Source organism: Schistocerca gregaria, chromosome X (genome assembly GCF_023897955.1).
Source record: "Schistocerca gregaria isolate iqSchGreg1 chromosome X, iqSchGreg1.2, whole genome shotgun sequence".
NCBI lineage: Eukaryota > Metazoa > Arthropoda > Insecta > Orthoptera > Acrididae > Schistocerca > Schistocerca gregaria.
Window position 1 is genome coordinate 104,918,560 of NC_064931.1, and position 25,360 is coordinate 104,943,919.

The 25,360-nt window shown below is 39.4% G+C and overlaps 1 protein-coding gene across 12 annotated transcripts in view; it reads left to right on the plus strand.

Annotated features, from left to right (window-relative positions):
• Positions 1 to 25,360, plus strand: part of LOC126297857 (protein sickie) — a 1,116,277-nt gene that overhangs the window by 1,083,402 nt on the left and 7,515 nt on the right. For all 12 annotated transcript variants that reach the window (XM_049989129.1, XM_049989128.1, XM_049989130.1 and 9 more), the window contains 5 exons: positions 15,776 to 16,014; positions 16,158 to 16,304; positions 17,689 to 17,931; positions 19,572 to 19,768; positions 22,577 to 22,799. In XM_049989129.1, coding sequence (XP_049845086.1) covers positions 15,776 to 16,014; positions 16,158 to 16,304; positions 17,689 to 17,931; positions 19,572 to 19,768; positions 22,577 to 22,799 — 1,049 coding nt within the window. The remainder of the gene's footprint in view (positions 1 to 15,775; positions 16,015 to 16,157; positions 16,305 to 17,688; positions 17,932 to 19,571; positions 19,769 to 22,576; positions 22,800 to 25,360) is intronic.

A 25,360-nucleotide genomic window follows, 5' to 3' on the forward strand; every position in this document is an offset into this window, starting at 1 on the left:
TTTTGTAAAATTCCGGGAATTTTTCAGTGTTTTAGTTTTCAGTTAAATTTTTGGGATTTTGATTGCTAAGAACTGATAGTCTAACAAAGAATATTACTGTATCCCGCTACTGCAGAATTATACTGCAGGAATAAAAAATAAACAAGAGAAAAAAATGAAGTGATTCTTTGTTGCCAAAGAAATGCGTCATTTTCAACAAAACACTCTGCACATGCAAGTGTCTGCCAACAGCAAAATGTGTTAAAGGCATTATGATGAAAGGCTTTGCAATACTTCATAACAACAAACTGCTTGTGATGAGCGTGACCTCACAACTGTTTAAATTAACTTTGTTAGAGTAGTTGTCATTGGGCTCATGTATGAGCAGTACATTCTCCCGCTTCTGGCTACTTGAAGTGTGGCTGTTGGCTGTATCGGCTACAGCAATTAGTCAAGTGCTACTGGGAAAAACTTTTCTGGTATGCACTGTTTACATTTAGTGATTTTGCTATTAGCTCTCACGACAAATGAAAACAAAACGGAATTCTGTGGTCGGGAGCCAGCAATTGAATTAAAATACATTCACATGATTATGGAAGGCTAAAAGAATTATTAGTTTCAGTTTTTTTCGTTTTATTTTACATCCAAGTTTTTGACAGCCAAGCTTTAATCGCCTTGCAGAATGATGAAGTTATTTTCATCGGTTTGCTAAAGAAATTTGGCTGTTATTAATCTTTTCTGCTGAGGCAGTCAATTGAAGCGAAGTGTTTCATTCCAGACTATTGGCTGGTTTCAATTGTTTGCTGGATTTCAAGCATATGTTTTCACCTTCTGGCATGTTTCTAATAGCTCGCGAGAAAATATTGCAAATGGTCATTTGAAAAGTGTCGCTTTCAATGTAAATTTCCTTTTACGCAAGGTGAATTATGTTGTGTATGAGAATGTGTGATAAATTTCTGAAATCACAGTGTGTTTGAGCCTCATTTAAAACTCAACACTTTGAGGACCAGCCACTTGAAGACTTTTGAGCTCAGAAGATCAGACATTTATGTCATTATTTAAAATTTTACTGGCGCATTTGTGTGATGTATCTTAAAAGTGTAACACACATAAAAAAGACCAATTTATACATGAAAGCTTAGCTTTTCTGGTGGCTTATTGATCTTTGAGACCAGTATTATATGTAAAGTGTAGCTTTTCTTGTAGCGACACTTGTATATTAATTTAAACCATTAACTTTTCCTACTTGTGTGTTCGCAATACGTAACAGTGAGGTGGTTGTCGATTGATTACATCACATTTTCTATGCCCTGAATATCTGCTTTCATTGGCTGGTGAATTCACATGACGTGCACTATGATTGACCTACAAAAGCACATCGCAATCTCGATTTCAACGCTTTGGATACTAACATGCCGTGTTCGGTGAAATTCAAATTTAATCTTTTTTAATATGAAAATAGGCAGCATACTTGTTGCTACACATCAAATATCTTTATTTTTTTCTCTCACGGTCATTTACTAATGTGCCAGGAAGTTCAAGCTGGTGCATAAAACTTTAACCCTTCAAAGGATTGATAAGTTTTACAATTCCGAAGGAAAGTATACTGTCACTTAACATGGGAAAAGTGTATTTTCATCTGGGAGAAAGCGAATATGTAACAGGAAAATCTGGGAATTGTTCTTCCTTGTCTGCGTATATGCCATGAAAATGAATTAAGCATCAAAACCAACATATGTGCCATTGATTTTACAACAGATGTGTACCATATTTGCCACAAGTTCCGTGTTGCTTTTGAACTGTTAAATATTTGTTTGTGTCTGAAATGAAAGGTAAATAAATAGATTAGCACCAGATTTGTGATTAAGCACCTGTAATTTGTCACAGCTCACCAAAATTAACAGGGCTTCTTAGGTGAAACAGTCTGGTTATAAAAAACTTGAAATTGTGTTGTTATCGTTGTCGTCTTCAATTGAAAGAGTGGTTGATGCAGCGCTTCACACTAGTCTAACCTTTGCTAGTAACTTCATGTCTGCATAACTACTGCAAGCTACATCAGTTTGAATCTGCTTACTATATTTAAGCCTTGGTGTCCATTACTAAATTGACAGTTCTTTGGTATCTCCCTATATGTCTTATCGATAGTTCCCTTCTTTTTGTCTAGTTGTGCCACAAATTTCCTTTCTCTCCAATTCTGTTCTGTACTTTCTCATTAATTTCTTGATCTTTCCATCTAATCTTCACCATTTTTCTGTAGCACTATGTTTTAGAAGTTTGTATTCTCTTCTTGTCTAAACTGTTTATCATCCACGAGTCACTATCATCCAACTATGCACTTAAGACGAATTCTATTTGATTTTAACAAATAGCTCTTCTTCAGAAATGCTTTTCTTTCCACTGTTAGGCTGCTGGTCATCTTTACTTCATTACCATCATTTTTATGTCCAATTAGCAAAAGTCATCTACTACTTCCAATGCATCACTTTGTAATCCAGTTACGCCAGCATTGCCTGATTTAATTAAGGTCAAGAAATGAATTAAAATTTGTGCCACTGCCAAGACTTGAACCCGATCTCTTGCGTACTGGACAGATGTGTTAGCCATTACACCACTGTAGCAGTGTAGGTAACACAGCTTCCCTAGTCCAATGCCCTCCCTAACACAAACCTCAATTTACGCCTTCAGCCTGTTTTCCCCCTCTTAAATTGTTGTTGTTGCCAAGGCTCTGCAGTGTTAGAGAGGGCAGGATAGTCCATGCAGCTGCATTACCTGACTGGTACGGAAGTGTAATTGCTAACACATCTGCCCAGTAAACAGGAGACCTGGGATCAAGTCCCAGCTGTGGCACAAATTTTAATTCATTTCTTCAGTTTCTATCATTATCATAGATAAAGTTGAGACTCATCTGTCTCAAGGAAAACTTAGTTATACCAGATCTCTTCCATTCATGTTCTACTGCTTTTCCAAGTCCTTTACCATTTCTGACTGAATTAAAATGTCATTAGTGAACTGCAGAATTTGTATTTCTTCTCCCTGTACTATAATTCCTTTCTAAATTTCCCTTGGTTTCCTTCCAATCTCACTCAGTGTACAGCGTGAATAACAATAGGCTAGGCTATGACCGCGTCTCACTACCTTCTCAACTACTGCCTCCCTTCCATGTCCTTTGACACTCATAGCTGCAGTATGGTTTCTATATAAGTTGCGAGTAACTTTTTGCTCTTTGTATTTTATCCCAGGAATCTTAGAATTTTGAAGTGTAGTGCAGTCAACGTTGTCAAAAGCCCCTTCTAAATCTACAAATGCTATAAAAATGGGTTTGAATTTCTTCAACTGATCTACTTAGATAAGTTGTAGTATCATTATCACATCATGTGTTTCTACATTTCTAGCGAAACCAAACTGGTCTTCCTCGAAAGTCCAAACTGATCTTCCTCGAGGGTGGCCTCTACCAGTTTTTCTATTCTTCCATAAATAATTAATTAATCTGACAGTTCAGTAATATTAACACCTGTCAACATGTGCATTTTTTTGGAGCTGGAATTGTTACATTCTTCTTGAAGCCTGATGATATTTCCCCCGTCTCATATGTTGTGCATACCAGTTGGAATAACTTTGTCCTGGTTGACTCTCACAAGGGTCTCAGTAATTCAGAGTGAATGTCATCTTTTCCATGGGTCTTGTTTCCATGTACGCCTTTCAATTCCCTGTCAAACTCTTCTTGTAGTATCTTATCTCCTGTCTGATCTTCACCTTCTTGGTCATCTCTTTCTATAAGATTGTCCTCAAGTTTGCTTCTCACCATCTATGTAATTCTTTCACATTTCAGGTTTCCCTTCTTTGCTTAGTACTGGCTTTCTATAAGATTGTCCTCAAGTTTGCTTCTCACCATCTATGTAATTCTTTCACATTTCAGGTTTCCCTTCTTTGCTTAGTACTGGCTTGCCCTCTGAGCTCTTGATGTTCATAAAGCCGCTTCTCTTTTCTCCAAAGGTCTCTTATTTTTCCTATGGGTGGTATCTATCTTTCCCCTAGTCATGCTTGTTTTTACAGAAACAACCATTGGTTCTTTCAATTGATTCAGCTCTCATCTGTTTGTTTTACTGCCTTTCTGCAATTTCTTCAGTTTTAATCTGTAGGCTGTAGCCAGTAAATTATGGTCAGAGTCGACATCTACCACTGGAAATTTTTTGCAGTTTGAAATTTGTCTTAATTTAATATATCTAACTGAAACATTAAGTTGTCTGCAGGTATCTTTCATGTGTACAGTGTACTTTAATTATCCTTAAACCACATGATTAAATTGTGCCCAGGTGGCTGCTTCTTTCATTCCTTTCCCTCAGTTCATGTTCCCCCACTATTTTTCCTTCTCTTCCTTTTCCTACAATCAAATTCCAGTCTCCCATCAGAATTAAATCTATGTGTCCCTGAACTATCAGAATAATTTCATTTATATAATCAAACATTGTTTCATTCTCTTCATCTGTGGCACTTGTAGGTGGTGTTGAACTTGTACTAATGTGGCGGATGCTACAATTAAAATCTGTAGTGGTGGCTATTCCTGTTTATACACAAAAAGCTCATGAATGATCCAATTCAGTTAACAAAACACCTATTCTCAGTTTCTGTACAACTCTTAATGAGTCATCAGTATTATAGCTTTGTGTTTTACATGCTTCTGAAGGAAAGTAGACGTAGAACCACATGTCCACTCAGAATACCAATTTTATTCTTGATATAAAACTTCTACTAGAATCACAGAATTTTACTGCAGTAATCTGGTAGTGACACTTTATAATTTTGTAAATTTTATTTTAAAACTGTCATGCTGCATCATGTCAGAGGGGCATCTTTTACATGCCTGCTTTTTCAAGTTTCAAACATATAATTATGTTAATAGTAACTTCTAGCTCCTACACAATTGCAACATCATAATGGTTTGATATTTTGGTTGTATATTATGAGATGAGTTGGATCAAAATTTCGATTCAATAATACAGTTTAAGGTTTTCTGCCATTTGCACAGATTAATACAAGTTAAAACCAAAGCGATCTCTCCAGTAGGGTTGATTAATTGTTTGGCTCGTACTCAGATTAACTTCCTCTGTAACTGCCTTATCATTGATATAACAGCAGTTAAACAAATAAGTAGTGTTCATCTCTGGTGGTTAACTTTCAACATAAAGAACCTTGTCTGTGTAAGTGCTCTTAAAGAAATGGGGGAAGCTCTAACTGTGCAGTACCCCCACCATCCACAAATATCTCAAGGAAAATAGATAAATAAATGTGTTGTAAATCTACTGAGAGAGATTTCTGGAATTATTGTGTGCTCTTCTTCTCCATTGCGTTCAAGACTTAGTTAATCTTCAATACTTTAATTCTTTCAGCATCGTGCTTTTAACTTTTTGCTCAAACCAGGTGATTTGTTAATTTTTATCTGACCGCACAACTTTTTTCTTCAATCTCCCTCCCCATATGATCCACTTACTTTCAGATCAGGGTTCATAGTAATAGTGATTGACACAGGCCTGTCTCTATATTTGTTAGCTTTTCCAGATGTATGTGATGTGATACATATGCTGGACTACTCTTGCCTTCTATCACAAACTGTTGAATTTATCACCTCATACATTGTGATTGTAATTCCATTGGTGGACAAGATGTGTCATGCTAGATACTACTAACTTTTTAAGCATTGTACAGGGTGAAGCAGCTACGTCATAACACCCCTTGTATCTCCCAAAAACTAATAGATACAAAGATGCCGTTTGGACAGTGAATCGCAGGGACAGGGCCACTTGAATACATCACATTTCATGTTTGTGCTATTTTTTATTACAGAGATATGAGGTCATCTTTTTTTAATATGGAACCCTATGTTAAATTTTAACCTAACATGATGGGCTTAAAAAGGCAGTTTCAAATATGTGTATATCATAATATTTAGGCGAATAGTTTTTGAGACACAAATATGTTCCTGTATTGTATTCATCCTTCGAAGCAGTGTTGTCCAATGTTGACCTTTCCTGTTGACCACCGAGTAACTTTTGAGGTGTTTTTTTCCTGCTTCTCAATAATGCCGCAAGGTGATGCATGAGGTAGCTGGAGAGAAGAATATAAATGTGCTGCTGGGCTAATGAGACATCAGATTTCTGTCACAGTTTCTTGGAGCAGATATGTACACCAACGAAGAAAACTTAGGTATGCTTCTAGTGTATGGTGAAAGCAGAAGAAATGCTTTTAGAGCAATAAAGCAATATGGAGAGCTGTATCCTGATCGTGAGCATCCTATGCGCCAGCTTCTTGCACATATTTGCAAGAAACTACTTGAATTGGGATCATGAAATGCCATGCAGAGGACAAAACAGAAAACTGCAATTGGCGAGGTACATCAAGAAGGCATTCTAGCGTTGGCGCATAACGACCCTACTGTTTTGTCGTGATGTATCGCCTCAGAATGTGGTATAAGTCAGAGAAGTGTTCTACGCATATTGCACCGGCATAGATTTCACCCATTTCACCTCTCATTACATCAAGCACTCTCCGGTGTGGATTTCGAACGGCGCCAGGAATTTTGCCAGTTTGCTCTGCAGCACTTACAAGATAATCCAACATTTTTTCAACCAGTGCTTTTTACTGATGAAGTGACTTTCACCAACCATGGTAATGTGAATTTGCATGATATGCAATACTGGTCAATAGAGAACCCTCATTGGCTTCGACAGATACAGCATCAGCAACTGTGGAATGTTAACGTGTGGTACGGTATCATCAGAAATGTCATTGTGGGGCCGTCCATCATTCCGGGTATACTAAATGGCAATAACTATGCATAGCTCCTGTGAAACATTCTGCCCATTTTGCTGGAAGAGGTACCATTAACTACGCATCAGTGCATGTGGTTCCAATGTGATGGTTGTCCTGCTCGCTCTTCCCATGTGGCTACAGAGCTCCCGGATTGTTGGATACAACGATGTACTGAAGTGAAATGGCCAGCCCGGTCTCCTGATTTGACCCCTCTTGATTTTTTTTTCTGTGGGGAGCAATCAAACATAAAGTGTATGCTCAAATACCAACTACACCAGATGATATGAAGCAACGTATCATCGAAGTGTGCGCTGATGTCTCACATGACACCCTCACAGCTGTTCATAAATCATTCGAACAGTGACTAAAATGTGCATTGGAGCAGAGGGGAATCATTTTGAACACATGCTTCAGAAAAGTTTTGTATCATGTACAGTATGTATTTTGCATATTTGTGTGTATTTTCTCCATATTGTGATCAATAGTAAATATTTTCAAATAAAAACCAAATACGTATGAAATAATTGTGACCAGTAAGGGCCTCCTCATTTACATTTACATTTGTATTTCTGTTACTTAAAATGTATTAACATCTTGTAGCATTTTAATACATTATGTGCCGGCCGGAGTGGCCGAGTGGTTCTAGGTGCTTCAGTCTGGAACCGTGCGACCGCTATGGTCGCAGGATCGAATTCTGCCTCGGGCATGGATGTTTGTGATGTCCTTAGGTTAGTTAGGTTTAAGTAGTTCTAAGTTCTAGGGGACTGAAGACCTCAGATGTTAAGTCCCATAGTGCTCAGAGCCATTTGAACCAATACATTATGTTGTCTACTATTTTGGTATCACAGTTGTCAAATAACTGAATAATATTTGTGTGACATCATCTGTTAATTTTTACACAAAATATCGCAGTATTGTCGAGTAAATGGGCATGTCTGTGTAAGGAGGGACTCGCGGTGTTTACCGTGAACTCTACACAACAGAAAAGGTTGTATTGGACTACGCCACTTTGAAGGACGAACACAGTACGAGAACATATCTGTTTCTCGAAAACTATTTGCCTGTATATTATGATATACACATATTTGAAACTGTCTTTTTACGCCCATCATGTTATGCTAAAAAAAACAAAGATGGTTTCATATTTTTGTAATAAAAAATAGCACAAACATGAAATGTGATGTATTCGAGAAGCCTCTGTCCCTGCAATTCGCTGTCCAAACGGCATCTTTGTATCTATTACAGTTTAGGAGATACAAGGGGTATTATGACTTAGTTACCTCACCCTGTATATACTGGAAAGAATGACTTGACCAACATGGAGTTTTTCATCTTTGTGATGTCAGGTTATCACACTCCTGTCTTGTAAGATATTCAATTTATTTGCCTATAAATGTTTTTGAGAAATTGCTGTCATACAGTGGTCAAAATAAACGTTGCATATCGCTTCAGTGTCAATACGGGACATGATAGGAAACAAAACTGATTATTTATGTCACATACATTCATAAGAAGAAAAAAATAAAAATGATAAACACAAGTCTACCTGATAGACACAAATAAAAAGACAAAAACAAAATCTTAGAAAAAATTCCACTGCAAAGACTACAGTTTCTTCTCGATGTCATTTTATATAACACATTGTTTTTGCACCAGTTGGCCCTCCTCTTTATTGGAGACACTTTTAAATGTGGTTAGGCATTCTCTTTACCATATTATACAGATAAGCCTGTGGGATATTGTCCCGTTCCTCAACAATGTCTTCTTTGATGCACTGTGGGGTCTCTCCTGATTCTGTGCTCTACTGGGAAGGTACTCACAAGATTGTGATGATGGGGCATGTGAAGTGTCTATCATCATGTATCTTGCCCCAGCATGCTCACCAACTGGAGCCACAATGTGTGCAGGGATGTCGTCCCAATACTTAACACAAGTCATCCGCCCATGTATTGGCACAAGGGGTGTATTGCAGCTATACATGATTCCACCTTAAACGTGACTGAACTGTCTTCATAAGGGTGGCAGTCTATGATACAGTTAGGGCATAAAAGCTGTCTTTGATGCCTCCACACACAAATATCATCAGTATTGTAAGGCCGAAGGCTGATACAGGTCTCATAGGGAAAGAGCATTGTGACCAACTGCTGCCTAGTCCATGAGTAGTTTTGTGCCCATGCAACACTAGCCCCTCTCTGAACTTCATTTAGAGGAGACGCCATGAGATGTTTTCTGGCAGACAATCTGAAGCTGATCCTGTCATTGGAAACTTGTTCCAGATTCTAGATATATCACTTTGACTCAAAGTGACTTTCAATGGGATGTCCACGTATCTCATTCCCTGCACCATTAGAGTGGCTCTGCAGAGCCTCTGTTTATACATAATTGTTGTGCAAACCATCTTGAAGTAACACAACTCTCTTGACACACACCACAAGCACTGCAGTTTTTACAGGTGACATGGTTGCACATACTGCCCGCTCATGGTAGAAACGTGGACTATTTGCAATAGAATTACATTACAAACAAACCAGTGTATTGATATCGTAATGCATTTCTTGATCACAATGTTAAACATTTAACTTTCAGCAATATGCAACATTTATTTTGACCTTTGTATTACATAGTTGATTGAAACAGTCAGTATTACATCCATAGTTGGTCGCCATTAAATTATAGCTACATGTAATAGCAGCAGGTACAGTTTGTAATTGTGTTGTGTTTGTGTTGGCTGCTACACTGTGAACATTATTGCAGGATGGGCACTTCTGTGAGTGTGAAATCTTCCAGGATTGCAGTGAGCATGCAGTGTTAAGACTGCTGGTTCAATAAAACATTCTTTATTATTAGACATTTCTTGTACAGCAGGTACACATCTGCGGTCTGGGTGCTAGCTGTGGATAGTGACAGCAACTGAGTCCACTGAGGCAGCAGAATCTAGAGTCTGTGAACAGTGGCCGGCAACAACAGCGGCTCTGCTGATGTGAGAGGGGTATCTACTCCACAGCAGTGTGTGCTTATGACTGGACTGCCACACACTACCCATGGCCTGAGGTGGCTGATGGGGCCTACATATGCCCAGAGTCGAAACCAAGGCTCTCAAATGCTGGCTGGAGTGTCGGAATGTCTGGCAATGGTAACCAGTGAGGGACCTTGCCTCGCCAGTACCAGTTCAGAACCTGGAACAGTCAGATATAGTTAATGGCTTGTAGACAAAAGGCTTTGCCTAGTCGACTGTGCCGCTCGATGAAGCCGTAACTGGTCGGCTGCACATCCAACTGACAACTGGTGTGGAGACTGTACCAGACAAATGTACAGCACTGGTGAAATGAAGACATCAGCTGAGTTGGAAGGTGGAGGGGGGAGTGTTAGGAATAATTTGAAATAGTATTTCGTAGAGTGCCAATCGTCAAATCATGTGTAAATACATATGTGGTGTCATCGCCAGATACCACACTTGCTAGGTGGTAGCCTTTAAATCGGCCACGGTCCGGTAGTATACGTCGGACCTGCGTGTTGCCACTATCAATGATTGCAGACCGAGTGCCGCCACACGGCAGGTCTAGAGAGACTTCCTAGCACTCGCCCCAGTTGTACAGCCGACTTTGCTAGCGATGGTTCACTGACAAAATACGCTCTAATTTGCCGAGACGATAGCATAGCCTTCAGCTACGTCATTTGCTACGACCTAGCAAGGCACCATTATCAGTTACTAGTTATACTGTGAATCATGTAATGTCAAGAGCGATGTTCGTCATTAATGGATTAAAGTTAAGTATTCCACCAGCTACGTCCATTTTTCTGAAGTCTTAATTTCCTTGTCCTGTTCCAGACCTCACGCCAGCCTGCGTGAGCTAAAACGCGTGCTTTTCGGCCTCCTCTAGTAACGCGGTGTTGGCTCTCCTGCCTACCACAACAACATACTTGTCTGGACCAAATGTGTTGTGACATGCGCTGTCACATAGCTGGCTGTGAAACATTGCTTCGTGCCACAGCGTGTACCAATGCAGCCCAATTCTACAGTAGAGCGCTGTGTTGCAGAATGCTATGCAGAAATTTTGCACCACACAGCAGCAAAGTTGTACAGGTAGTTCTCCTGCATAATTTGCAAGACTAGCACACCTGGGTGAAAGTATATTGAGCTGACATGACGCAGCCACAGCCTGGGGTATGTTTCCAGAATGAATTTTCACTCTGAAGCTGAGTGTGCGCTGATACAAAACTTCCTGTCAGATTAAAACTGTGTAGCTCAGTCAGTAGAGCACTTGCCCATGAAAGGCAAAGGTCCCAGGTTCAAGTCCTGGTCCTGCAGACAGTTTTAATATCCCAGGATGTTTCATATCAGCACACACTCTGCTGCAGAGTGAAAATTCATTCTGGAAACATCCACCAGACTGTGGCTAAGCTGTCTCCACAGTATCCTTTCTTTCAAGGGTGGTAGTGTTGCAAGTAATGCAGGAGACCTGTAAAGTTTGGAAGGTGGGAGATGAGGTACTGATGGAAGTATAGCTGTGAGTACATGTCAAGAGTCATGCTTGTGTGCTCAGTCAGTAGGACACCTGCCCATGAAAGGCAAAGGTCCAAGGGCCAAGTCCTGGTATGGCACACAGTTTTAGTCTGTCAGGAAGTTTCATGTTGGTGCACATTCATGCTACAGAGTGAAAATTCGTTCTGGATTTCTTAAATTAATTTCTAATGAATCTTACTTTGGAAAAAAGGTCACATTTGAGAATAAATATGAAAAATTTTCATATTTGACCCATTTTTTATAAAATTCCTAACATGTTTGGGACACTATTTTCCTTCAATTTTTGAACAGGACATGCTAAAGGTAGGATAAATGACAGCAATATGAAATAAATCCTCTCAGTCTGTAGGGAGGGTGTAATTTTTTGATTGATATCTCCATACTGTATTCTAGTGTGCACAATTGGAGTTGACCATCGAGGCAGGGGTTTATGTATCAGTAGCCTTCGTGTTGCCATAGGATCACTGTAAACAGCCTCATAATTATCATGATGTGAAGTATTTACATTTGTAGCTCATTTGTTCTCTCATGTTTGGGGATAAACTAAATGTATTTGTAGAATATAGATGGCGTGTTAAAAATCTTCTAAAATGGTGAACTTTTTCTGTCAGTGCCTGTTCTAAATACAGAAAGAGAGGTCTGAATGAAAATGATGATGTCACAGTTATTGCCACCTATTGTGGACACAACAGATTGTCTTTATTTAATTCCATTATAAAATTGTTGTTGAAACCTGTGACACAATCAGGGTTTTGTTTCTGGCATTAGAAGATTTTGTACTGCTATTCATGATTTTTATGTAACATATCTTGCACAATGCTTTTCAGGATTATTTTTAATTCAGTTACAAAACGTGAAGTGTGATTCTTGCTGTGCATGGACTGCTGCATTGTTCTGGAAACTTCACTAGGTTGCAAACAAACAAAAATTTACATTATTTCTCATTTGTTTGGTAAGGTAAAATTTCTTTCACATCACCCAGTATCTACAGGATGTGAAACTTCGCCAATAATAAGTTTTCACATGTTTGTTACAATGCAGTTTGCGTTATGATGCAACAGTTGATATTGTAAGCATGTCATTTTATTGACCATGTAATAATAAAAAATGCTTTTGAAAGTGGAAATTATTTACTGAAACGTGTGAGTATGAGGAATTAAGCAAAAATCATGGCTAGCAGTAGCAAACCTTTTTAATCAGTGCACCAATCTTCAGGCCCTCTGTGATAAACCACATAAACATGTGAATAACTGTGTAACTGCAATAATACAACTTGATAGAGTGCAGAATTATATCTGTGTTTGCGATAATGAATTGTATCCTTCTTTCATGCTTAGATCAATACTATAAGCAGAAAGGGAGAAATTCATCATCACAAACATTGCCAATTTGGCTGTGCCCTCAATAAAGGTGTGTTATGCTGGTTACCCATACCTTTAAAAGGGAGAAATTCATCATTGCAGACATTGCTGATTTGGCTGTGCCTTCAATAAAATTGTGTTATGGCGGTTACATACACATTTACCCAGTTTATCATAGAGGTGCCTGAAAATGGTGCCTTGTAGCATAAAATTGATAGTAGATAAAGGAACACTTTTAAACACAGTCGGAAGATTCATTCCCCACCTCCCTTTAAAACAAATAAGAAATAAAAAGCTATTGGTTCTTGGTCTGTCTGAAGGTGGATACACAAAAATAATCGGACACTGTTCATCAAAATATCAAATTGTGCATCTGTGATTTTTTTGTGTCGCTAAACAAAGAGAATACATTGTTGAGCAGAAGATGATTGCCATGTGTGATGATGAAGACAGTCTTAATTTTAAACTCCCATGTTGCAAAGAAAAGCAATTTGATGCAGTATTTTTTGTGCAGTCTGTTGAAAGACCTTTGTTGACGCTCACGCTAAAGCTTTCTATCCTCTGAAAATAAAAAGTATTTGTGCATCATCATTCAGATATTTGCCTCCTCCTAAAGTGGTCCTACAAAATGAGGAGTGAAAACATTCCTTCAGGAGGAAATCAAGTATGAGAAATCATGCTGTATTACCGACTGCGTGTGTACACGCACGCGCGCTCGCGCGCGCGCGCACACACACACACACACACACACACACACACAGTGATGCTGCGCATTACTGGAAAAACAACACTTTGCTATGGCAGATGCAGGGCTATTACATGGCTCCACAGACTCTTTTAGTTTTAATGGCATTTGGGTCTTATGAAATTCAGTTCTTTCAGATATCTCCTCTAGTCAAAGAGGAAATATGTGATGAAGGCAAAGTGAGTGAAGAAAAATTAACAGCATTATTAATATTTTTGATGTAATAATATTGATGGAAAATTTTAATAATTGAAATGTGTATAATTTGATTTATTTTTAGAATGTGTGAACATTGCCATGCACTTGAGGTGTAATAGTAATGGCTGGTTGATTGTAGAATTGTTTTTTCAAGATTACTTAGTAGATTAGATGCCAAGATTCTAACAGGTGTAGAAAGATTGTTCGATTGTTCGTATTAGTGATAAATGACCACTGCTTCTAAAGACATCATCATTTATCAACAACATTAATGTTGTGTTTTCTCGTGCTAATTGCATAAGACACCTGCACTTCTGGACATGGGCATAATTCTATCTGTGAAAGCAAATGAAAAAGTGGCCCTTCTGCAGGTTGAATTTCATTCCTTGAGAGAAAGTTGGTAAAGAAAAACAACATTCTACAGTTAAGGTGCTATGCTGTGTCTCAACAGACCACACTGAATGCTTTTGCAAATTCTGGCTTCATTACAGTACCATTTGTAGTTAAAACCAATTTCAGTAAAGGAGGAGGCCAAGGTGATAATGGGTTAATGTATCATCAGTAATGCGGTCGAAGCACTAGGGAAGAATATGAATGAAAATCAGCCTGATTGTTTCAAAGAATCTATTTCCGTTAGTGATTTAAAGAAATTGTGGAAAATCTAAATCTGGATGGCCAGTCAGTGATTTGAACTGTCATCCTCCCGAATATAGCCGACGTCCTATACATGTACCACATTTCTCTGTGTTTACATGATGAAGAATGGAAAGTCTGATATGTGCATTCCTTTATTTATATCACAGGAAATGTTTACCAGGTATAACAATTAAACAGTTTTGTTTGCAACACCAGAAATAAACCCACAGATTTGGGATTAACATGATAACTAACTTCTGAAGAACTTTCTTGACTGAATGAATACTCAAGTAATCTGTGATCCAAAAAGTAACAGTCACAGTTAGCACCCTTTTTAAAGTCTGTACAAATTCATTTTTTAATACTAGCACTAAGTCTGACACCTCCCAAGTGTAGGAGATCTTGCAAAATAGTATACCAAGTCCTCTTCTCTCTGCGGGCCCCCTTTCAGCCACTCCCACTTAATGGTGATGGTGAAGAGAAGAAGAGTTGATGCTGTGGCCGCAGTGGAACTGCCAGCTGCCATCATAATGCTGGCCTAAATAGTCATCTCACTTCTGTTTGATTGGCTCAAACCTAGTTTCAAAGAAGTAGGAAATAGTTCAGTGTGCGTGCACTGATCGGGGATGCGCGCATGCCATGGAGCTGAGCTACTGGCGTCACCCTCTGTTAATTTGATGCTAAGATGGTTGGTTTGAATTTCCGCCTTACACTTACTAGAGTAATGTCATGGTGTATGTTGTACGGGTTGCTGTTGGCACCTGTTGCACTTGTCGCCACAATAAAGTCATTGTAGATGTTTTATCAACTGAAACATTTCATGACTGTTACACATTCATACAATGCTGGATGTACATGATATGTGTGTTTCTCGTGTGAAGGAACAAGACAAAAATTAATAGTGGTGGAGGTAATGACTGTGAGGGAGTGGTGGGAGTGTTGTTGGTGATGGTGGTGGAAAAGAGAATTCACCTACAAAACATTGTGCTATAGCTATGCAAGGATATGATACTGTGGGCAGCTACATTTCATCAGTTATTGCTGAGTCAAGCCAGTTGGAGTGACAACACCTCTCAGTACATTATGCTGGAAGAAAAAAAATGAAAAACATTTGTTTATTTTTCATAGAAAAAAGACATTTATAGAATTTTTTTACCATTTTCATCCTGTGTCATTAGTAAAGTAAAACAGTATTTGAATAAAAATGATGGCACCTTAATTTTGTATAATTTCTTTAAATTGTTATATAAATTGGTGGTTGTGGTGTTAACATGTGACATAAAAGTAAAAACCTGTTGAGTTCATGCTAAGGTACTCTTTAGTTTCCAGCTTATTATAGCTTGTGATTAATAAATAATTATATCATCTAAAAAGTTCAAATTTAAATTATGGTTATCCCTATGATGTAACCAAGCTTAACTCCTGTTTAAGGAAAACCATACTTCATGAAAAAATATGAGTCTCCCAGAGATTCACGAAAAGGGAATTTTACTGTGATACTACTTAAACCATTTTGTGTTACAGGAGTATGTTCTGCGTGTTGATCCTGTTTCCAACTTGGGTTTAAGTGCAGAGTCATTGTGGAGTTACCACATTGGAGATGTTGTACGCTATAAAGATAGTCCAGCTCCTGAGCTTTTGCCATGTGGTTATCTGGTTGGAACAAACAACAATATTTTACTTTGCCTAAAAGGAGCAGTGCATTCTGGAAGTGTGGATGCATTGGCATTTGAAACTCTCATTCCAAAGTCAATTGTACAAAGGTAAATGTTTACCAAAATTTATGGTTAGCATGTTGAAATTCGCCAAGCACTGATTCTAAGCATTATTGAAACATCTGTACAGAATTATTATAGGTAGCTATATTGTTTCGGTTGATATGCTTCAGTCTCTGAACTGCCAACAGATATGTATCATTGCTGATGGAACACCGAAGGATAATACTATGTGGTCCAAGTGGCACTGGAAAATCATACTTGGCCAATAAGCTTGCCGAGTTTCTTGTTTTAAAAGAAGGAAAGGAATCCACAGCAGAAGCTATCGCTACTTTCAAGTAAGTTGCACAATTAGGCATTTTGCATATATGTATTTAAAAAAGTTTTTGTACTAAGTAATGTTATTTCAACTTTGACAAAATACTAACCACATCTCAGTTTTCATATTAGATGGGGGAGACCTGTGAGTGCTTTTTACAGACTTGTTGGGTGGGTGGGTGGGTGGGTGGTTGGTTGGTTGATTTTGGGGGAGGGGAACAAACTGTAACGTCATCGGTCCCTTTGGATTAGGGAAGGATTGGGAAGGAAGTTGGCCATCCCCTTTCAAAGGAACCATCCCAGCATGTCCCTGAAGTGATTTGGGGAACTCATGGAAAACCTAAATCAGGATGGCCGGACATGGGTTTGATCTGTCATCGTCCTGAACACAAGTCCAGCATGCTAACCACTGCGCCACCTTACTCGATACAGATCTGGATAGCATGTTCTTCCCAATTGTGTTGTGAACAAATATGAATTCCTAAACATTTGACACTTATAATTTCTATATCATTAGATAAAAGTAATGGAAGCTTTTCACTTTTGTCTTGAGTACAAAGGAGTTTATTGATAGCAAACTAAGTCAGAAAAGTCTTGTGATCCCTCAATTATCTTATCAACAGCCATGATGTGATGTGAGTTTAAGCACTGTTGTATCATCAGCATAACAGACTCTAATACACAGATGATTGAACGCCACACTGAAAACGAGGAGATTGATGATAGAGCTCTGTGGAACACAGTACTAATCCTTATTGAGAAAGTATGTTTATTAATGACTGAAACAGACTGTATTCTGTTATGCAAATGGGAAGAAATTGTGTCTAAGAGGGATTTCCTATAAAACTCAGTTTTGTTTGTAAGATGTCAAAACAATTGCGGTCCTATACTGTACATAGATCATGTAACACAAATAACACAATCTTATATTTTAAAACAGTGAATTTTTTGTCAAAAATTTCCACAATAGCTTCAGTTGAAAAACAAAGCACCTGTTACACAGAAGGTTGTGTCTTTCAGTTTACTGACGTAATTGAATCGACATAAGTAATTTAAATATTTTTAAGATTTTTGACACAATGGAGATAGGTCTGTAGCACTAGGTAGTTGAATACTGCCCTGTAGAGATTTTTATTGAGTTGGCAAATGCTCAGTCTTCTAAATATTTACTAAAACACAAAGAGGGCAGGATGCGTGGAAACTTTAATTTGTCCGTTTCTCATTAACTCAGCTCAAATATATTGTACGAATGTTTCAAACTTATACTGTTTCCACTGTGCTGTGTCTGTTTACAACTGTATCCTTAGAGTGTATGAAGAAAAGTTGTTATTTTATGTGCTATTTATTATTGTGTTGTGTGCAATGAGCTCAGCTGGTATAATGACTAATGTCTTTTCTTTTCAGTGTTGATCACAAAAGTAGCAAAGAACTTAGACAGTATCTTGCAAATGTTGCTGAGCAGTGTGAAAGTAATGCTTCAGATTTGCCCTCGGTTATTATTCTGGATAATCTTCACCATGCAGCTTCCCTTGGTGAAGTCTTTAATGGATTTCTGAATGCCAAATACTCAAAGTGCCCTTATATTATTGGAACAATGAATCAAGCCACATGCTCCACAACAAATTTGCAACTGCATCACAATTTTCGGTAAGTGAATTATAACATTAAATTGTTTCTTCATTGCAGGTTATTATGCAATCTACATACACAAAGACATTGTGATGGTGTGTGTGTGGATGATGTGACTTACCAAACGAAAGCGCTGGCAGGTTGATAGACACAAAAACACACACACAAAATTCAAGCTTTCGCAACCCACGGTAGCTTCATCAGGAAAGGGGGAAGGAGAGGAAAAGACGAAAGGATGTGGGTTTTAAGGGAGAGGGTAAGGAGTCATTCCAATCCCGGGAGCGGAAAGATTTGCCTTAGGGGGAAAAAAAGGACACACGCACTCACACACACACACACACACACACACACACACACACACACACACGCACACACACACACACACACACACACACACACACACAAGCAGACATATTTGTCAGCAGCAGTAACATGTGATATCAAGAGAATACTGCAGACTGAGTATCCCAGCAATGATAGACATCTGTTTTATACATACCTTTTGTTAATTCAGGTAATTAAGTCCTGAAAAAAGTTATATTATTTAAAATATATTTTTCATTTTAACCCAGTATAACTGAATAGTGAAAGTATACATTTGCCCTCACACACTATTCTTATCATATAAAATTGTGTCATACTTCTCTCTTTTCCAGCAAGGAATATTTTTCTGTGAAAATAAACAAAAAAAATTGTGAAGCTGTCATTAACCCAAAGGTTGGTTTTAATCCCACATTTCTTTATTAGACATGGTCCTTGTAGAGATGGTATGATGCCTTTGCCTTTTTCTGACCTTCGAACTGATTTTCCCAGCCAGATATATGGGGACCTTTAATTTTATGTGCATTCTGAACCACAGTCCAACTTGGCATTTTTATGTTAACAAACATTGCCAGAAGCGAAAGAAATGAAAAGCGATGAGTAAAAATCCTAGAACTGACTGAGGATCGAAACCGAGACCTTTCGATACATAGTCCACCACTTCACCACTGAGCTACTGAGCCATCGGATGATAAACTGACAACAGCAAGAAGGCTGACTTATTTTGGTATTTTTAGGTTAGGGAGTTAATATGATACAAGTATAGTGATCTTAGGAACAAACAAGTCCAACTTTTCCCAGTGAAATAATCGTGGCAGTGTTTCTGAAAATGAGGTACACAGGTCAGATACATGTTTGCATAATGTTGACAGGTAGATAGCTTCAGAGATGAAGCCATTGAGCAATAATATCTGCAATGACTTCCAATAAATTTTTTATCCAAATAATGACATTTCAGACAGAACTGGGAAATGAGGGTGACTACTTCTCTGAATAGGTTGCTGCGGTGCTATCATTGTAAACAGACCTATAGTTTTGTATGGCATCTGAATAGTTGCACATTTTTGAAAATGATGTAGGCAAAGGTAGGCTTGCTGAGTAGAACATGATGTTAAGAGTTATTGTAACATCAGCAACTAACCTGCCTGAGTTAAGATTTATATACCCCTTTTCAACGATCATTGCATTTCAACTGGTCTGTCATCTTAAAAAAACTGGATCGCATTTGATAACATCATCATTATGATTTGTGTTCCCATAATTCCATTCATTTTAATGTTTTTGCATATGGTTGTGCTATGATTTAGGTTTGGTTTAATCAATTTCCATTTTTACAGATGGGTGTTATGTGCAAACCACATGGAACCTGTTAAGGGATTCTTGGGGCGTTACTTGCGTAGACGATTACTGGAAGTTGAAGTTCATGAAGGTGTCAGAAATAATGACTTGACTCGCATCTTGGAATGGATTCCAAAAGTATGGCAACATTTAAATAAGTTTCTTGAAACACACAGTTCATCAGATGTTACGATAGGTAAGTTCAGCTTTTAATAATCTTTTTGTAGCGTAAAATGTTCCCCATTCATAGATTTTCAAATAACTTAATGATTTTTGTCATGGGCTCTTATGTTTGTGTCACTAGTATTCAAAATATTTTGTCATTTAACTTCCTCTTCATTTGGTTGGTTTGTGGTAACTAATATTCAATGTGTGTACTTGGATGGTGGTATTCTGTGTGCCTTCTTGCACCACTGTGGTTTATGCAATATGAAAAGTGATAACATTAAAAATTATTAAAGGGAGACCAAGGCTTGATTACATTAAGTGGGTCCAAATGAAGGTAGGTTCCAGTAGTTAAGCAGAGATGAAGCAGCTTGCACAGGGTATATCAGCATGGGGAGGTGCATCAAACCAGTCTTTGGACTAAAGACCGCAACAACACAACATTTATATCTAGCTTCAGTGATACTCATTTTACTAAGATTTGAAGCTCCTCTTCTCGTTTTTCCATGTTTGCAGTTTAAAAACTGGGTTATTTCAGAAATCAGCCATATGCAAACAGATTTAAAAGTATGTTTATGTATGAATATATAATTTTAATACTGTGAATGTCAATAAATTATGTAGTTCTATATGGACAGTTTACGTTGTGTTATCACGAACATTGATAAGTGATGGCAGTGTTGTGGCAGCAAAGCTACCACAAATTATTGTAATACTAAACCACTCTTTCTGCTGCCAGTATAGTCATTCATGCATCATTGCTCTACATAGATATTTACCAAAAATATTTGTTCGTAGTTTGAGGGAAACATAAGTGCTGTAGTAAAATATTTGGCAGATATTAGTTGTTTTCACATCTTTCTTGAGATTTTTGAATATTTAATGGAATCAGTAATGCATTCACAGAGTAACACATTTTCTTACAGTAAGGCAAATCTTTACAGATGAGATGTCAAATGAGGCCATTTGTTCATATAAAGCTAACTTCGTTGTTTTGCAATGTCTATGGCAGTCACAGATGCTTAATCACAGTAGACGAACTCGAATGCAGTTGATCAGTCTGTTTTGTTACACATCATGATGTGTTTCTCTGTGGCAGTGGAAATTGAATGTACTGAATGAAAAATATACACTCCTGGAAATGGAAAAAAGAACACATTGACACCGGTGTGTCAGACCCACCATACTTGCTCCGGACACTGCGAGAGGGCTGTACAAGCAATGATCACACGCACGGCACAGCGGACACACCAGGAACCGCGGTGTTGGCTGTCGAATGGCGCTAGCTGCGCAGCATTTGTGCACCGCCGCCGTCAGTGTCAGCCAGTTTGCCGTGGCATACGCAGCTCCATCGCAGTCTTTAACACTGGTAGCATGCCGCGACAGCGTGGACGTGAACCGTATGTGCAGTTGACGGACTTTGAGCGAGGGCGTATAGTGGGCATGCGGGAGGCCGGGTGGACGTACCGCCGAATTGCTCAACACGTGGGGCGTGAGGTCTCCACAGTACATCGATGTTGTTGCCAGTGGTCGGTGGAAGGTGCACGTGCTCGTCGACCTGGGACCGGACCTCAGCGACGCACGGATGCACGCCAAGACCGTAGGATCCTATGCAGTGCCGTAGGGGACCGCACCGCCACTTCCCAGCAAATTAGGGACACTGTTGCTCCTGGGGTATCGGCAAGGACCATTCGCAACCGTCTCCATGAAGCTGGGCTACGGTCCCGCACACCGTTAGGCCGTCTTCCGCTCACGCCCCAACATCGTGCAGCCCACCTCCAGTGGTGTCGCGACAGGCGTGAATGGAGGGATGAATGGAGACGTGTCGTCTTCAGCGATGAGAGTCGCTTCTGCCTTGGTGCCAATGATGGTCGTATGCGTGTTTGGCGCCGTGCAGGTGAGCACCACAATCAGGACTGCATACGACCGAGGCACACAGGGCCAACACCCAGCATCATGGTGTGGGGAGCAATCTCCTACACTGGCCGTACACCTCTGGTGATCGTCGAGGGGACACTGAATAGTGCACGGTACATCCAAACCATCATCGAACCCATCGTTCTACCATTCCTACACCGGCAAGGGAACTTGCTATTCCAACAGGACAATGCACGTCCGCATGTATCCCGTGCCACCCAACGTGCTCTAGAAGGTGTAAGTCAACTACCCTGGCCAGCAAGATCTCCGGATCTGTCCCCCATTGAGCATGTTTGGGACTGGATGAAGCGTCGTCTCACGCGGTCTGCACGTCCAGCACGAACGCTGGTCCAACTGAGGCGCCAGGTGGAAATGGCATGGCAAGCCTTTCCACAGGACTACATCCAGCATCTCTACGATTGTCTCCATGGGAGAATAGCAGCCTGCATTGCTGCGAAAGGTGGATATACACTGTACTAGTGCCGACATTGTGCATGCTCTGTTGCCTGTGTCTATGTGCCTGTGGTTCTGTCAGTGTGATCATGTGATGTATCTGACCCCAGGAATGTGTCAATAAAGTTTCCCCTTCCTGGGACAATGAATTCACGGTGTTCTTATTTCAATTTCCAGGAGTGTACATTGAGTCACCATGTACATTTTAGAAGAATTGTTAAATGACAAACAAGGAGATGTTATGTTGAGAAATTTGCTTACTGAGCTGTAAAATGTGTGTTCTTCATAGTAATTCATAATAAACACAAATATGACTTGGGTAAAGTTGGGGTGGTATCATAAGGGTATTTAGATATCTGTTGCAGCAAAGAGAAAGGAGGCATTCCATTACTTCTTGACCAGTTCTGTCATAATAGACAGTTATTCATGGTGTTGATTTGTTAGAGAATGGCATTTCATTTATTCACAGGACCACGGCTCTTCCTTTCATGCCCTAGCAATGTAACTGGATCTCAGGTGTGGTTCACTGATCTTTGGAACTATTCTGTGGTGCCATACTTGTTAGAGGCTGTCCGTGAAGGACTACAGCTTTATGGAAGGAGAGCTGCTTGGGAAGATCCAGCTCACTTCATCTGCCAGACATATCCCTGGACAGGAGACATAGTCCAGGGTGGGCCTGAAGCACTGCTGAGGTATGGTGTTAGAAACTATACAACTATGTGTTTTTCAGGACTAGTTGATTCTTTGCAATGTTTAGTTTGTTGAAAATAAATATTTTGAGCCTTGATTGTCTTGGGTGCGCTAGGAAGGGAGGGACTGTGAGAGGACAGAAGAATATTAAAGCCCAAAACCATATATCAGGTCTATGTATCTATCAGTGTAGTGCATGTTGGAGAAATACCTCCAACTTTTTGAAGGATTATATCAAACAAAGAAAACTAGGAAAGCAATTATTTTATAAATAAAAGGAACATCTGGTATTTTCCTTAATTATTCGGTCTTTCCAGAAAAATTTACAAATCTTAGCTTTTAGGTACCTCTGGAGAAAAATCACATGGAATCAAAGCAGTTAACAGCGTGTGCCAATCAGTGTCATTATGCAAGATTATACATAATTTTTCTCGATGAGAAGATACATAAACTCCCTCTCTATCGTCTTCGCAATTACAGTCTCATAAAGTTCTGCCAATTTGCCTCTCAGATACTTCTTTAATGTATCATAATTTCAGTTCAAAGTCATAGTTACGATCATACTTAGCCCACAGAAAGTATGGATCCAACGCATCCCAAATTCAGCTATAGCAGACTACACTGTTATATTTGGGCAATGCAACAAGCATTTGTAGTGTTATATATTATTACTGTCCTGTACTAAAATTTTTGTTTCTGAAGCCTCACAAATGAAAATCTGTCTTCTCATTAAATTAACTAACTGAACACTTCCTCCCCTCCCTACCCCCCATCCCAGCCCTATCTCCACCCCTTACTTGGTTATTTCATGACTTGGCAACATTTCGTGTATGTAACACAAGTTACTGGTGTAGCACTGTTCTTGTACTTCGATCAGAAATCCCAGGCCAGTGATGTATTTCCTTGTAGAATGTCCTAGAGTTTGCTTTTCTGGTTCCTCATAATATGAATATTTTCAGACATTCTATCACTGAGAGGTCAATCAGGTGGTTTTTAACTTAGTGTCAGACATAGTAACTCTCTCAGTCAAACACACAGGAGGCCCTCATAAGAAGCAAGACTGAAGTTCTTGTATAAAATGCTGTTTGTTTTAGACACAGATTAATTGTTCTTTGAAATTTGTGGAGCTCATCCACTCAGCTCATTGAATTAACCCTTTCACTATTGTGGGGATGTATACACGTCTTGCCATGCCATTCCCCAGATGGTGTTGACGTATACAGGGTGTTACAAAAAGGTATGGCCAAAGTTTCAGGAAACATTCCTCACACACAAAGAAAGAAAATATGTTATGTGGACTTGTGTCCGGAAACACTTACTTTCCATGTTACTCATTTTATTACTTCTCTTCAAATCACATTAATCATGGAATGGAAACACACAGCAACAGAACGTACCAGCGTGACTTCAAACACTTTGTTACAGGAAATGTACAAAATGTCCTCCATCAGCGAGGATACATGCATCCACCCTCGGTCGCATAGAATCCCTGATGCGCTGATGCAGCCCTGGAGAATGGCGTATTGTATCACAGCCGTCCACAATACGAGCACGAAGAGTCTCTACATTTGGTACCGGGGTTACGTAGACAAGAGCTTTCAAATGCCCTCATAAATGAAAATCAAGAGTGTTGATGTCAGGAGAGTGTGAAGGCCATGGAATTGGTCCACCTCTACCAATCCATCAGTCACCGAATCTGTTGTTTAGAAGCGTACGAACACTTCGACTGAAATGTGCAGGAGCTCCATAGTGCATGAACCACATGATGTGTCGTATTTGTAAAGGCACATGTTCTAGCTGCACAAGTAGAGTATCCCGTATGAAATCATGATAACATGCTCCATTGAGCATAGGTGGAAGAACATGGGGCCGAATCAAGACATCACCAACAATGCCTGCCCAAACGTTCACAGAAAATCTGTGTCGATGACGTGATTGCACAATTGCGTGCTGATTCTCGTCAGCCCACACATGTTGATTGTGAAAATTTACAATTTGATCACGTTGGAATGAAGCCTCATCCATAAAGAGAACATTTGCATTGAAATGAGGATTGACACATTGTTGGATGAACCATTCGCAGAAGTATACCCGTGGAGGCCAATCAGCTGCTGATAGTGCCTGCACACGCTGTACATGGTACGGAAACAACTGTTTCTCCTGTAGCACTCTCCATACAGTGACGTGGTCAACGTTACCTTGTACAGCAGCAACTTCTCTGATGCTGACATTAGGGTTATCGTCAACTGTACGAAGAATTGCCTGGTCCATTGCAGGTGTCCTCATCGTTCTAGGTTTTCCCCACTCACGAGTCATAGGCTGGAATGTTCCGTGCTGCCTAAGACGCCGATCAATTGCTTCGAACGTCTTCCTGTCGGGACACCTTCGTTCTGGAAATCAACGTACCGCGCCACGGCTATTGCCCCGTGCTAATCCATACATCAAATGGGCATATGCCAACTCCGCATTTGTAAACATTGCACTGACTACAAAAACCATGTTCATGATGAACACTAACCTGTTGATGCTACATACTGATGTGCTTGATGCTAGTACTGTAGAG